Source organism: Merops nubicus, unplaced genomic scaffold, assembly GCF_000691845.1.
Source record: "Merops nubicus isolate BGI_N331 unplaced genomic scaffold, ASM69184v1 scaffold37666, whole genome shotgun sequence".
Lineage (NCBI taxonomy): Eukaryota > Metazoa > Chordata > Aves > Coraciiformes > Meropidae > Merops > Merops nubicus.
The window spans coordinates 1-16519 of NW_008613754.1; the positions used below are offsets into that span (position 1 = coordinate 1).

General features: G+C 42.4%; 1 protein-coding gene across 1 annotated transcript; it reads right to left on the minus strand.

Moving 5' to 3' along the window:
* Window positions 1–1889: 1889 nt before the first annotated feature.
* On the minus strand, window positions 1890–16051 carry GPATCH2L (G patch domain containing 2-like; the record flags this gene model as incomplete). The annotated part of the gene is made up of 6 exons (XM_008941982.1): window positions 15387–16051; window positions 8955–9019; window positions 5435–5611; window positions 4947–5026; window positions 2839–2906; window positions 1890–1944 (listed from the first exon to the last, which is right to left on the minus strand). Coding segments are annotated over exons 1-6 (1104 nt in total), but the record flags the coding sequence as incomplete, so codon positions are not given.
* Between the last annotated feature and the right edge of the window lie 468 nt (window positions 16052–16519).

Genomic DNA, 16519 nt, shown 5'->3' on the forward strand with positions numbered 1-16519 from the left:
GTAGTAAATTCTCCTTATCTCATCCCACAAGGTTTTGTATTTTCCATCCCTTTTCTCCCTCCCACGCCGGGGGCGAGTGGCCATGTGGTGCCCGGCTCCCACCTGGGGCTAAACCACCACACATTATTAATAACACTGATTGACTCATGGCATACTTAGAGTGCTCTACTGCTGCATGCCATGAGCAAAATGACTGCCTCCCTTTCAGGAAGCCTCTCGTCTACCTTCACATTGTATAGAGATAATTCACTGTAATGACTGGTGCAAGCACAGAATTTCCTGCAGAGCAGTCCCAATATTCCCTGTGGTCATACGTGTCACTAAAACAGACCTGTAGAAGACTCAGGTCCACCAGGTTCAGTCCACAATGAGCTCTCAGTTCATTCCACAGGAAGTGAGCTGCTCCTCCTACTCCCAACCCATCTCATAAACTTTCTTTTCAAATTGATTAAAACACACTTTTGAAACACTGTATGTTCAGGTTAATCTTAGATCCTTTGTTAGACATGAACTAGACAAATCCTGAAGGCATCAAACCTGAGCGAGACAGCTTGTTGTAGAAGATATAATTCTTAAGGTTTTATAAAGGTCAGAACTGAAATAGAATAATCTAGTCAATCAATGCATGGAGCAAACTTTCCTCAGTACACAAATAGAAAGTTCAGACTTGTAGTTTCTCTGGGGTGCCTGCATTACACTTCCATTCAGCATCTCCTATTCATTTATAATTCATACCACAAGCAGGAAATTAATTTCTATCTGCTTTGCAAAGTGCTACACCAATCTCCAGAACACTGTTCTTCTATTACTAGGATTACTGATGCATTTTTAAATAATAACAAATGAATAATCCACAGCTGTAGCAGGACTCATGACAAAAGCTATCTGCAACTCTAGGACTCAGTACTAGGCCTTTGCCTTCAACTTTCCTGAGAAAGAAGAGGCACCATGCACCACAAAGGTGCTGCTATGAGGGAGCTCCTCCCCTCCTTCAACTGGACTCAGTTTACTGTCAGTTAAGTAACACTGCAGCTGCACAGCAAGGCAGAATCACCAGTATGCTCAGTAGCTGACTCAGGTTCATTTGAGAAAAACAAAAGTAATTTATCTTGGTCATTTTAAAGCTTATGTAGTTTGCGTTCTTATCTTTAGCGATATAAAGGTGGTATGTGAAATGTTCTCATTAATGGAAAATACAGTTGCACAAAGGTCTGAAAATTATTTCTTGCCATATATGTATTTTTAATCGCTTCAAGGATAAAACAGATTTCAATCCTACTGCTCACCAACCAAAAGCCAACTTGCAAAGGAACAGAAGGGAGTGTGCATGGCTAGGAACTCTGGTACAACACAACTGCTCAAGGGGAAGATTCTTTTTGCTTTCTACTATAAAGAACCCAACCTCTTATATCTTAAGTGAAAAAAGCCTCCTATCACTGACGCTATGTAAGACTTACTGGAGCATATAAAAGTGCATGCACAAGAGTTTCATGTACAAGAATGCCTATGTCTTGCTTATCACTTCTTACATTTTCCTGTTATGGCTGCTGTTTAATTACAATCAGCTCACCATTTTTTTCCCTCATCTGTTGATAAGACTATCAGGTATAAGCATGAGCCAAAAAAGGCAAAACAAAGCAACTAAAAACTGAAAAACGTTCAAATTCTTACAGAAATTTGAGAGGACAAAGCTCCTCCCACCAAGAGGCATCCTCCCTCTCACTCGCTGTCAGAGAGGAAGGCCTACACTAACCTGAAACAGTGAGATAAACAAAAGGAGTTCCTGAACTGTTCAGTTGAAATATAAAATCTAATGCCTGTGACATGTGTTGTTTTCAAAGCCCAGAAGAGATTAGTTAACAAAATGTGGAGGGACAGGACTACCTTACCTCATGTGTACGGGCCACACTGTGTGGAAAGTCAGAAGCTGGTACTTTGTTCTTTCTAGAGAGAAGGAAACCAAGAAAATAAAAAAAGTATAGCAGAGTCAGCTTACCTGGTTGCGATCTCTCTTTCCCATGGATGGTAACCAAAAACTGGAAGGAAGCAGAGTCAGAAGGACAGGTGGCAGCAATGCCAAGGAAGGAATGAACATGAGGGGAAATAAAAACCAGAGGGTTTGGGATAAGGAGAGAAGGAGAAGGGAAGAACAGAGATGGAGGGAGAAGGAGAAAGATTAAGCATCAGCAGGACTCATATGAAAAACAGTGAATTTCAAATCCAAGGAAGAAAATTATACCAACAGCTGGTGAAGGCTGGACCCACTGCGCTACAGTGAAGAGGTGCCACCCTTACTCATCCATTGCCTGACAAGAATAGCACTAAAGGGATGCCAAAGAATAGGCACCATAACTATTTCTGGTGTCGACTACAATTTAAATACACTAATTGGGGAAGGAGACAGAACACCAAAGAAAGAGAAAGCAATTTTGCGGCTGCCTTGTCAGCATGATTTCTGCAGTCTGGGTACGCGCCCGGAGTGTGAATACGCTGAAGCTCTTTTAAACACTGACATGCAGGGCTCAGTCCTCTCAGAAGACCAGCAGTTATGGCAATGGCACATTGCAAGGGAGGGGAGAAAGAAAACGCTGACTCTAACCAAAAGGGCAGTTGAGCGGTGTCCACACAATGGGGGAGCCTTATAAACAAAAAAAGTCAGCAATTGCAAATAAGAAAACAGAGAAGCCATCAGTAAAGGACTGTCTCCCATTCCACAGGTCACTGCATGCTTTAAGTTACCACCCAGTTCTTCGTTCCCTTCAGTCCCAGGGGGGAAGAGGACCCTAGAGTTCTTCCTCCCCTCCCAAAGTGCTACACAGCAGCTGTTAAGGACCTTACTCTTTCTGGCGCGGATCACTAACAATCTGACCTAGCCTCTCGGTGCTCAGAGTGCTCATGGAGGTCTCCTGAAACACAAAGACAGGTAAAAGGTTGCAGACTCTCACACAGTGAGCAGACATAACAGTTTGCCACTGCCAATAAGAACAGATCTTACTCCCCTGGGCCACACCTCTTCCTTCCCAGCCCACCCTCAGCTAAATGTCTTCACTCTCTCCTTTTAGAATCACAGCTGAGAAAATTTAAATTATTAGAACAGCAGAAAGTCATTCAGTTTGATTTGTGGGGCTTGGTTTTAATTATTTTAGTGATGGTATTTGCTTGCACAGGGGCACACAAAGCACTGGACCAGTACAAAGTATGCAGTACAAGGATGCAGCTAAGAACAGGGGAAACGGCTGAGAAGAGCTTACTTCCAAGGTTGCTGGGCCAGAAACAGGCTGAGAGCCAGGACATCACACTGTCCCACTAACAGAGAGGATTCACCAAACACACGTGAATGAGGCAAAGAACGTGCATGAAGCTTTCACCCTTTCTGAAAGAAGCAATTCAGCAGCAGGACCTCTAGCAGCTAAAGAAAAGGTGCCTAGGAGAAGGCACTTGCTCAGTGACCACCTCTCCCTGTGAGACACTGCCTTATGAGTGTGCTCAATGCTGCATACACACACACAGCCTGAAGCACCAGCTCTTCATGTCTGCATAGCAACTACCTCCAAGAAAGAAATACACTTTCCAGTAAGGGTCTGTTGATGAGGGTAAAAGGCTTTCACAGGTAAGATTTGTTTGTGCTAGGTACGCAGGAAAAACCCACTCAAACTTTGGGGACAGTTGTAGCAGCAGGGGTGAAAGATGGGCTATTTGTTACAGCAGGAAAATTATTAACTTAAAGTGCCATAATGTTTAAATTTACCGTTTATGACTGTGTAAATTACAAGCCGTACTTTTGGTAATTAGCAGCTCGCTGGCGGGGAGCTCTGAATGAAACTCATTATTTATGATTACAATTTAGAGAGAGATGGGGAAGGGGGAGCAGTGACCTCCACTGCAAATGACAAAGATCCCTTTAAGGTGATGAAGATGAATTAAACAAGTAAATATTATCCTTCTCATTTGGATCATTAGAGGTGCTGCTGACAGGCCGAGCCACTTGCAGGTGGCCTGAGGAACCCTACCCAAAGCCAGTCTCTTGCTAGCTGAGGATTCATATTTTAAACGCTGGTTACAATTAAGCAAGGTGAGTGGGCAGCGAACAAGGATCTTTCAAATGTGACTGAACAGAAGGAAGAAGTCGTAGACTCCAGCTCGCTTTAACGCGCCTTGCCAACAGACTCTCTAAAGCCAGTCAGCTTAGAACATATGCCAGTATTTTCAAAGGCACAGAGCACATCCCATAAAAAAAAAAAAAGCCAAACATAGCCAACACCTTCCTTCTCAGAATATCTTTTACCACAGACAGCAGCATTCATCATTCCAAGATCTAGACCCAACCAGGTGTATCCCTCCCTCTTTTACACAAGCATCTGCAAAGTATTCTTTATTCCTTCAGAAACAGGACTAATATTTTTTTGTTTTATCCTATATATAATAAACCTAGTCAATGGCTTTAGGTAACTTTGTGTGCATTATTGCAGATAATCTTTTATTATTCTGTTTTCCTACTAAAAATGCAACTGCTAAAACCACCTTCTTTGCTGCCATTCCTACTAGTCTTCCTAAAATTTGGCCTTCCTTGCCCTTTGAGCCATTCCTCTGCCCTTGTAGTCTCAGATTATGAGCATGCACAAGTCTCATGCCATCATCATTTTGCCCTACATTCTGTCTAAACCTTCTTGATATTTATGCTCCCTGTCATTCATCTTCAGAGCTCCTCTCATACTGCTTTTAACACTGATCGACTGTCTTTGGTACTCCAAACCTGCCTTAAAATCCACTTAGTCACTGAATCAACTTCTGACAGTCAAAGCAGTTAAACAAATCAAACAATACATGAAACAGAAAATGTACAGGGCCCCTTTCTGCAGAAAACAATTCACATGATGTCTTAGAATAGTACTTCAGGACTGATCACCACTGGAAATATAAAATCATTAACTTGCAAAAGGGAATACCTTGCCAACAAGCCTCCTCCGACCTTTTCGGAGACAACGGGCAGCAGCTCCCGGAAGGCGATTCAGGCGAGCGTGAAATCCTGAAAACCAAACCAAGAAGAACCAAGCAATGAATAGACAAGATTATTCCTGGCAAAACAGATGGGAAAAACAGGTACTTCAGTGGTCAGATCAGATCCTCTTTCTCTTGTTTGTCAATCTACAAGAGACAATTTATGCCAATAAATATGCCAATTTATTCACAAATGAAATAAAATCCCTATTTAAAAAAAAGAAGACTCAAAAATACAGCTGGTATGAGTATTTTAGTATGCTCTCCAATACTGCAGCTATTTTTAACTGGATCAGGAAAAAAAAAAAAAAAAAAAAAAAAAAAACACCACAACAGATCACTAACACCAGTTTAAGATGCAGCACCCATGAACAGAATCTGCTCTTACTATCGCATCAAAAGTCCTCAAACACATGTCAGTCCTTATGGACCTCACCTCTCTGAGCTGGCCTTGAAGGCAAAAGGAACGTGGAATCTGAGAGCTTGTCCAGGCCCGAATCAATCCGCTCCAGTTCAGATCGGTGGTCGGCTCCCCACTTGGGAAGAAGGCTGGGGACAGTGAATCCTGGAACACATTCTCCTTCATAAAACCAATCACTTTGCTCATCATCTCCTAAAGAAATAGAATGGAATTATCCACAAGTAACATCAATGTGCCCTGTGACAGTCACACAAAATACTACAGGCAGGCATTTCTGGATGTGAAACAGCTAGAGTCTCATTAGGAATTCCATCCCAAAAAGCCTTCTATTTGTATTCTGTTTCAATGATCTGCAGTAACTACGGGGCCTCACTAAATGCTTTAAACTATCTAGCTCATCAGGCTACAGAATTTCTCTATAAAACAAAGCCTTCTTTACAGACCTGCCTAGGGCAGCTTTAGCACTCCACTGCAACTGCATCTCATCAACCTTAGTTCAATGTTGTGTGATGTCTTATGCAGAACTCTCTCCCTGAAGTAACTACTGTGACAGATGTAGAGGCCAACCATTTGGCACATGTTATAGGCTATCACAGGAGAGACTCCACAACAGGAGAAGACCAGGCTCACAGAGTAAGCAAAAGGAGCATACTCACTGATGAAAAAGACCCCTAGTCTCCCAGGACAGTAGCTAAGAGGAAAACACACAACTATGAGAAATGGTCACTCTGAGTTTACATATTAATCAAGCTGTGAGTCTTTCTCAAACAAAATTTCTTAGAATCTGTCAGAACTAGAAACTCTTTACAAAACTAAAGCAGGAGCAACAGAAGCCATGAGCAAAGTCTCCACAAAGCAGAGTCACTGTAATTAATGCAGCTGCAGTCTAAAACTGAACTGCATCAGACACCATTCATGGTAAACCTGCCTGGCCAGAAATCCCCTAAGAGCAGCATGTGAGCAGTGTAAGAAAACAGCAGGAAGAGGGCAAAGAACTGACACAGTTAGCTTTTCAGGAGGCCAACTAACAGTCCTGAGTAATTACAAGGTACTTCACCTTGCCTTAAAATACTAATACACCTGACTTAGAAAAACTCCAATTGGCATACCACAAAGTCTCAAATCAAGCATCCCCATTTACTTTCCTCATTCCTGACTGAAGTCCATTATGCCTACCCACATGTCTTGCCAGACAAACAAACAAACAAAAAAAAAAGGAAAAAAGAAAAAGCCCTCACCTTAGTAAGAATGCTGCAATCTTGCACATAACAGAAACAACACTCAAAATCAACTTCAACCAGCAACAGAGAGGAGAGTCAGAACACTTCAACCTAAAGCTCTGACATTGCTTCTTATATCTGTGATATGTCAGTTGATCTAGCACGCTTGTGACAAAGCAATTTTAAAATATAAATATCCTTACACACTTTAGAGTAAATTTTGGGAGTTCTAAGTGATCATAATTAGTACAAAAATATCCTAACAGTTTGGAATCTATGGGTATAGTCCACTGTTGTATCTCAAAGTTTCTCAAGTCATACCTCAGTCATACGTCAAGTGAAATCACTACTTGTACAAGACAAACTTTTACAATTGGGATTATATGCTAACATTGGAGTAACTTTCACCAACAGAGATCCCAAAGCATTTAACAACCACCAAAAAAAAAAAAAAGCTTACAATCAAATTATAAACTCGAAACATTTTCTGCTCAAAGAAGCACACTAGTATCTGGAATTGCACAGACAAGCTATTTAATTAGCAACAGTACAAATATTACACCAAGTAACTTCCAAAGAAGGGGGGGGGAAAAACCCTACATTCGAGTACCTTAAATTTCCCATTATGCAGTTTAGAATTGTACTAGAAAACTATTTCTCAGACGACAATCTGTGACCCAAAAAGAAAAAAAAAAAAGTTTTATGCTCTCTATTTCACTAAAGGGGCAAGCTGCTATTTACTTTTTGACTAGAAATTATCTAAAAAAAGTAAAGGCAGATGTTTCTTATTTAACCTGAAAATGCAACATTTTTTAAGCATTTTAAACATTACTGTAAGCTAAAACATCTTTGCCAGAAAGCTATTACCCTATAAACTGTTTGAACAGACAGAGGCCTAATGACTAGAATGTCAAATCTCTTCTAGTACCTAGGCAGGTAAGGCTGTCATTGGATTTTATGAATTTATTTAAGTCGTATATTCCAAATGCTGTCAAAAGTTAATGTCTAAAACAAGGTATAAAACCAGGGCAGGTATATAGGGCAAGCATATAGACAAGTGTGTGTGTATATCTATACACACAGACACACACACAGAGTCTGAGTCAATCTTGCCTCAGGTGATGAAGTAAAAACTCACCACTACAGTCACCACCCTGCTTCCTCTTCTGATACACAAGTGCTCGCTGACTTCAGCTCCCCCAGAACAGTAAAAACATAGGGCAAAAATTTGATTTTTCTGTTGCTTTTGAAGGATGGGAGGCTGGACACAGTTCTTTTTCAGCAAAGGTCAAAGCTGGTATTTGAAATCCCTGCTCTCAGGGAAAGTATTATAATTACCTAAGTTCACAATAGATCGGCCCTGTAGCCTAACATATCATCAGAAAACACAAACATATTTGCTATCACTGTGTTGCCTCACACACAGATACCTATTTGGGTCAGAAACAAGCCAGTGGAAGCAGCATTTCCTACTGAGTGACTGATACTACTTCCTTTAGCACTCATATATTCCCAGAAGAGAACTCATCCAAATCTTAGCTTGTGAAATGTGACAGAATCAGAATGCACACCAGCAGAAGCCATGCAGAATTACAGATATCTAGGGTCACATTTCCCCTGTTCCAAATATAATAGTCCTGACTGCTGATGCACCTACTACCACCTCTTTCACCTCTACTTCTGCCCTATCCCTCATGAACAGGACACTAAGCTGTCACAGATAAAAACCAGATTACACTCCACACTCAGAACTCCTAAGAAACCATTTCTACAACATATTGAAATACTAGGCTCATCTAATAAACACAAGAGCATGGGAGGAATGTGTATTTAAAGAAATAAAGCCTATCACATATTAGTGTTGTCTTCTTAGCACAGCCTACTAGGTGACTTGCCAGTACTAACTGATTTATTTTTCCCCATTGCCTCTTCCAGCCCGCCAAGAAAACAACTAACAGATTCAGGCACTAATGATATGTAGACAACAATGAGAACACCTACAAAAACAAATCATAAGCACTGCTCTTTTGTTACTGAAAGCTTTAAAATTTCTCTTCAATTTCTGTGCCTTCCTATAATCACAACTTCTTATATTTCAAATACTATGGATCTGAAATGGTTCTATTTCAGCAAGCATACCATTCCCACAATCACAACTTTATAGCCCTCCTAACCTCTAGCCCCTCCCAGTCCCTGGCGTTTCTCCCATACTTCCCTCTCTCTCCCTCTTCAAACATAGATCTTTCTTTGTATTTGTAAAGAAAGTAAGAGAAATTCCCCAGCATACATGAGGAAAATCACAGGACAGTTGTTACCTTGGCGGCCCTCATCATTGGTAAACAGGCCAGTATCACTGCTGCTGCATACACTGCTGGTTTCACTGGAATAAAAACAAACAAAAAAACCCCATTGTTACAATTGCAGCGGGTATAAAACAACTAAAAACCCCACTTCTCCAAGAAGTGGCTGGCTCTAGCATAGGATATAATTGCTTTCTGTTGAAACCTAGCAATTCTGCATCACTTAAAAGAGAGTACAATCCTGTATCTAGCCTAGTTCTAAGTTATAAAAAAGTAATTAATACAATGGCATTTGCCTCGGGTACTAGATTTAATCACCTAACTATGACATTGTCTAGAATGCTCACTAGGAAATTAAGTGCAGTTAAAAACTCTGTCCTTGGGTCACATAACAGCTACTGAAAACCCTCTGAAGTTTCCTACTTCAGGTTCTTTTTTCTCAAAAATGTTATACAGGTACATAAACACTCCCTTCCATCTACAGCAACTTTTATTTTATTTGGAGGGAAAAGCAGCTGGTACACTCACAACTCTACAACTAAATACCTTAGCACACCATGGCTTGCTGCTGCCAAATGCAACCTCATTACAGCACACTTTGCATTTGCTGAAGCAGTTACAGGAGACTTAATTCTTGAACCAAAGTATTAAACTAGAAATTAATGTGCAGAAAGCTATTAATTGACTGTAAAGCTGCATGAATATGTGTAGCAGAAGTACATGCTCAGGTCAGTCCTAAGCATCTGGTGGCTATAATGCTGTTATTAAATCAATCGTTGGACACTTTGGGCGATAATTCCTCTGATTTAGCTGGGAGATAATGGAACAAGCAGAACCTTCTTACCCATCCCTTAGCACTACAGCTTTAGATGCAAATGTCAGGCATAACACAGCACTAGAATCAATCTCCGACCAGGGCATGGTGCTAGAAAGCACCTCTGGGTCCCTCTTTTCCAGGAAAATTGGACCCTACTAGACACCAGTATCAACTGGAGACCGCTTGATTCAAAAGGCTGAAGGATGAGGCACCACAAGATGTGTCACACCAAAGAATTGCAGGCACATAATAAACCCCCATTTTGTGAGCATATTATTGCTCTTGGAAAATGCAGTCTAAAGTGTAGCCAAATCGGCTCCTCATGCTGGCTATCTACAAACTCTGCATCTTCATCATTGTATAAAGGTCATTAGAACTTAAAGGATGAACAATCTGTACATCATTCCCACATTTCAGTATGTAAGTTAGTATCAAATTCCAAATCAATCCGTTACAAAGTTTGGCCACCCTTTCCCCCTCCCACAGACACCCCGCAGCAATGAAGGCCAAGGACTGAGAAGCGTGACTCATGCGTCTCGTTCCCAGCTCTCCTACCAGCTCCCGGTATGACCCTGGGCACACCTCTCGGCGTGTCCGCTTTGCCTTTTGGAAGCCCGGATTAACAGTCCTCACAAGCAATAGATGCAAGGATTGAGTGACTGCTTCATAAGGGTTTTAGCATCCTCAGGGGAAAGGTGCCCGAGAAAGGAAAAAGCATTGTCAAGATTCCAGATCATATTAACAGCACTGAGCTCTTTAGCCCCTTACACATATACGTTATTGCAAGTGCTTTACTGGAACAAACTTCCATGGATCTCACCCTCTTCACCATCCCTTTTACACTTCAGGGCTGAACACAAACTAGACTCCTACACAAGCCTTTCTGCAGGTCCAGTAAGCACTGATTAATGACCTCCACTTGCAAAGGAGGCTACTTACCTTAACCATGAAATAATGAATGCTATTGATCCGACAAGCTACTGCTATAGAGTGTTATTGATCACCCAATCTTTGGTTAAAATGGTCCTCATTTAGCAATTTCACTGTCACAAACACCTGGAGCAAAGCATGCTTATAATTAAATAGTTTGGGAGAGTTAAAGTGAGAGGTGATGGACAGAGATCTTGGGTTTCCCCTATTTATTCTTTTGCCTGAGCTATTGTTTGTGTCAGGAAGGATATTGATTTTCTATAAAAATAAGAAAACAAGAGGCACCAAGGGGCTGCAGAAGGTCAGGCTGGGCTGGAGAAGGAGGGGAAGCTGAACACTCTGTCTTTGTCACTTGCCTTCCAAGAGAAAGGAGTTTTTTTCTTTACGGAGAGACTGGCCTCTCATTCATCAGCTTAGCCAGGTTCCCAAGTGCCACTGCAGGCTGTCATTGAAAGCTCTCCGTTCCAAAGCGTAGAGCAATTGCACTGCACACTCAGGATACACACTGGTCACACCCCCAGGCCAGAACACTGTGCTGCTTTTGCCTGGGATAGAGTTGAATATTCCCCATGGTAGCTCTACAATGTTACACTTTGGATCTGTGACCAACACAGTGCTGGTAACACACTGATGTTTTAGTTATTGCTGAACAGCGCTTAAACCTTGCCAAGGTCATTTCTGTTTCTCACACTGCCCTGCCAGAGAGTAGGCCAGGGATGCACAAGAAGTTGGGAGGGAACACAAACTACAGCAGCTGACCCCAACTGATCAGAGGGATATCCCACACCACATGACACAGTGCTCAGCAACAAGAGCGGGGGGAAAGGAGGAGCAAGGGGGGGGCATTTGGAATTACAGGGTTTGTCCTCCCAGTGTTAAAAAAGATGGAGCCCAGCTTTCCTGGAGATGGCTGAACACCTGCCTGCTGATGGGAAGTAACAAATTAATCCCTTACTTTGCTTTGCTTGCATGCACAGCTTTTGCTTTACCTATTAAAGCAACATTACCTCAGCCCACGACCTTTCTCACTTTTGCCCTCCCAATCCTCTCCCCCATCCCACGTTGGGGGAGTGAGCAGGCAGCTGTGTGGGGCTGAGCTGCCTATCTGGGTTAAACCACAACCAGCAGCATCAAGCAGCAGCACGGAGCCAGCGAAGTCACATGGCGTTGGTGGGTCAGTACAATCCCCAGTCTGAAGTCACATTCAGAGTCACGGCACTTGAGAACAGATTAGGCAAAATGCACATCTCCAACTAAACAAACATCTCTAACTAAACCACTCATCTTTCAAAGTGATTTCACAGACAGGTATCGTACTACTGTTTGTTCTGCCCCAGCCAAACCCACGCCATTCAGGGAGTACCAAGCTTAGCTCAGCAAGAGAAAGAACTTCAGCACTCAAAACTTGCGTTTGCTGTACTCTGGATGCAGGAAATCTCAAAGCATTAAGGGACAGAATGGCATGCTACTTCTCAGTGTCAGCAGTTGTCATCTTTGTACAAATATACAAATGGCTAAACTAAGATCCCTTGCTTCCTCTGTTGTTTCCACAATCACTTATAGATCAGGCTTTGAGTCATGCAATTAACCAATTTAGAATCATCATTTTCTTGCACACCCTTCTCTCAATTTGTGTTCATCTCTTGCCACATTTGGCAAACAATGTCAAAGATTTCATTTCACACACACACATTTGAATCACAATACTACATCTTCCTCCAAGAAAAGACTTGGTGCAGTCCCACAAGCAAACTATAAATACTACCTCCTCATTAAATATCCATATCCAAAGCTTTCTCAGTGAATGGGAGTTCAATTTGTGTTCATCTCTTGCCACATTTGGCAAACAATGTCAAAGATTTCATTTCACACACACTTTGCACCAAGTCTTTTCTTGGAGGAAGATGTAGTATTGTGATTCAGTCCCACAAGCAAACTATAAATACTACCTCCTCATTAAATATCCATATCCAAAGCTTTCTCAGTGAATGGGAGTTTATCTACTGAATACCGTTAAGTTTCTGATCTGACTTAGGATAAGGAACCTCCTAGAAAGCAGAAAAAATGTTGAGTATTTTAACATTTACAGAGATTCATTCCTACAAAAAAAAAAAAAAAAAAACCAAAAACAACACACCATAAAGAAAAGCAAGTGACAGTGGAGGGGAGGAAAAAGAAGGTGGAAAAAAAAAAAGCAGTTATGAATATACAACTTAGTTTGCCTAAAACCACATTAGTTTTGTGACACTCCCCACCACAAGATGAGTGAACAGCAAGTGGGACCAATTCAGTACCAAAACGTTCTGTAAATTAGATCATCACAGACTGCTTCCAAGTCCCACAAGCTGTATCAGTCATTTTCCCTCCTATCAGCTTCTGATGACAACCATACCATCCACTCTCCTAGGCATCCAATTTTCTTCCTCCTTCCTCAGGATATGCCCTTGTTATCCATCTGTGCAAAGTACTTCTCTCACAGTACCAGAAAAAACAGCTAGAGCACAGTGAGAGGGGAGGTAAGCACAGCCAGTTTCACTCTGCAGCTTGCCTCAAAGTGCTGTATTTAGAGCAGCAGAGACCAAAGCCCCATCCTTCAGTGCCATGAGGGATACTATGCACTGAAGAAGGCTGTATGTATCCCCCTCTCCAACTCTGACCCTCTCTCATGAGTCATAGCACAGGATCACACATGTGGTGTTGGAGAGGTCAAATATTCCAGCCCCCGGCTTTCCAAAGAGAATCCCAAGGATCTGGCAGCAGATGGTAAATGTCATTTGATGCAGATGTTTGCACAATAATTAGTTTGAGAGCAAGGGACAACTGAGGCAGAACAAAGTGATCTCCCAGCGTGGTCCTCAAGTAACAGTCCAGACAAAGCTGTTTGTTTATTCTTTCAAAGACTGGCACAAGTAAAGGCTGGATGAAAGCCTGCTGGTTTATGTTCAAGTTTAACATGATGGAAAGATTCTGACTGGTGGAAAGAAAAACTCAAGGAATGCTGTCCATCGCTGCCACATCAAGTAAGGGCATCTCTCTGTCCATCACCACTGACATACAACGTTCAGGGGCTACTCAGCACATTCTCTTCTCTGGACTGCCAGCAAATAGCTCTGAAAAGACAAAAGTCCTTTTAACCACTAGTAGCAAAAACGCATCCACTAGTCACCCACTTTTTAGGCAAACAATAGCCACTTTTTAAGGGGAAAAAACCCCACAATTTTTTGCAACTTCCACCCTGTAATGGTTACATAGAAACCATTCTGATTCAGAAAAAATGCAGCAGTGGTCTTCCGGATCAGGAGAGCAAGGATGTATTATGACCTACGCTTTTCACTGTCTCCCAGAAAATACCACTGAGAAGTTTGCACTTCCAGCTGTTAGCCACAAAGCCCTCAATAACCAAGTGCCACCAGTCCTCTCTGACAAACTGCAGGAACTAGATGGCCAGAACGCTTAAATGAGCCTTAACACATGAACAATTAAACTGGATCAAACAATTACACTTTCCAAATCTGCTGCCTTCTGTCTGGTAGCACCTATTACAATTGATGCTTAAGGAAAGAATATGAGAACATGACAAATACAGACCAACTGTTTCCTCTGTATATTCCTCCAGCTTCTAGCAGTCAGCAATTTAAGGATTTCCTGAGCCAGATCTTCCATCTGGGCTGTAATGCTTAACAGCCTCTTACAAATCTGTGTTCCACATCCCTCTTTTGGACATATTTAAACTTTTTACCGCCAAAATGTCCCACAATAGAGTTCCAAATCTCATGGTTCATGAAAAAAAAAACAACACTTTTTTGTTTTAAATGTTTCCTCAATGTCCCCTGCTCCTTAAACAATGTTAATTAGGAAATAAACTATCTTATTCACTTTCTGTATGCTATTCATTAAGAACTGCCCTCCATTTGATTTTCACCAGTTGTTTCTTTTCTAATCTGAAAAATCTCTTAGTACAGAAGCAGTTTTATTACCCCAAACCTTTTACATAGAGAATAATAGTCACATTGGAGGGGAAAATTTTCCAGGAGTGACACACAAACTCAGATCACAACATTTACACTTCTTGGCTTTCATCTCTTGTATCAGATTCTGCCACAAACTCATCAAAGTTCTCCAGAACTGGAGCTGAAGACATGCCAGACTCCACTGTTTGCACAGGCTCATCGCGTAATGCAAGTTTCTCCCAACTTCTTTTCCACTACGTTTTCCCCACGGTCAGCCTTTCAGGACCTTATTCCAGAGCAGAGCTGTGGAACTGCAAACTGTTTTGACTGCAGTTCACACATTACCTGCACAGAGGGCTAGTGGTCACGATGGGAGATCTGATCTGTTCTCTATTGCTACTTCCAGTAACTTCTGAAAACAAGGAACTGAGATTAGTTCTCATCAATCACATCACTTTTCTAGTTGCAGGACCACAGACGGTTCAGAGGGCTCCTTGGTGTAGCAGAAGCCAGAAACATAACACCGTGCCAACTTTTCAAGGAAATGTTTGGGTGATCAGTACGGCATTGACAGGAAAGACTTGGAAAAAAATCTACAATTTAGGTGTATCTGAGATATTTCTCCTCTTCAGAAACAGAATGGCACTGAATAATTTTGATAAGAACTTCTAAAAGCAAGGCATAGGATTTACAAGCAGCTGCATGCAAGGCAGCCATCTGACTAGTACAGGGAAGAAACTGAGATCTCACCATTCCGACATGTTTTCATCTGAGCCCTGTTTCTGCTCATCAGCTTCACACTCCATCCGCTCCTTCCTCCCCCCTTTGCTGAGGAAGGGCCTGTTCTCTCCCGATTCACAAAGGCCGTGACTGGATGATGCCCAAGGCGCATTTTCTTTCCAGCGTGAAAGGCGCTGTTTCTTAGCTGACTTGAACCTGCAGCCCCTCTCATAGCTCCACTCTGACACCCTGAGCTTTTGCTGGAGACTGGCAGCCACCTCAGATGTCACACGTTTGACTTTCCGTCGGCGCCTGAGAGGTCGACAGGGTGCGTTCTCTGTAAAGGAGTCTGACTCATGCCACGAGTGTTGCTTGCTCCTCAGGGTGGCACTGAGAGCTGGGTGTCGTTTGACCACTGCCATGTCATCAGAGTCACTGAAATTGGCTGTCAGCACCTCACGGCAATCCTTGACAGCCTCGTCCAAGCTTGACTCCGAGGCCTCGCTGTAGCAGCAGGCATGCTCTGCCTGATGTGTGAAGTCTGAGCGCCGTTTACGCCCCCGTCTCTTGCGAAGCTGACGCCGCTGCTGCCGTGGGCTTAGGGCCATCTCTCCCCACAGCTCATCCAGCTTGTTCTGTTCTGAAGTCTGCTCTAAGGCTGAGGCCAAGTCATGCACCAGTTCATCCATTGGCAATGCCTACTAAAAATGCCAACAGTTAACACCAGATGTAAACGCCGCCTACCAACACATCACTAGAATACAGTATGCTATAGCCTTTCTAACATTAACCAAGTTACATACTTATTTTGGAGTAGTCTAGGAGAACACAGTGCAAAGCAACTGCAGGTTCCTGTGCTAATGCTGCCTTCCTTTTGCAAGGGTTAAGTCCCTTTTCTAACCATGGTAGCAGAAACCTCACTACTGCAGCACCTGGGTCAAAAGCTCTGAGTTTAAAAAGGTCCTAAGGCCGCATCTTTTGCATTATGCACCTCAAGAGTATAAGAGTCTGCAACTAGTTTGCTACCTTGTGTCAGTTAGCCACAGAGAAGGGTTAGCCTGCTTAGTAAACAGACTGAGTCTTCCTAGAGATAGATGAACAGCAAAGCTGAGTAAAGCAGACGGTAAAACAAGTAGTCTGCAAGCCAGCATTGCTTCAAAGGT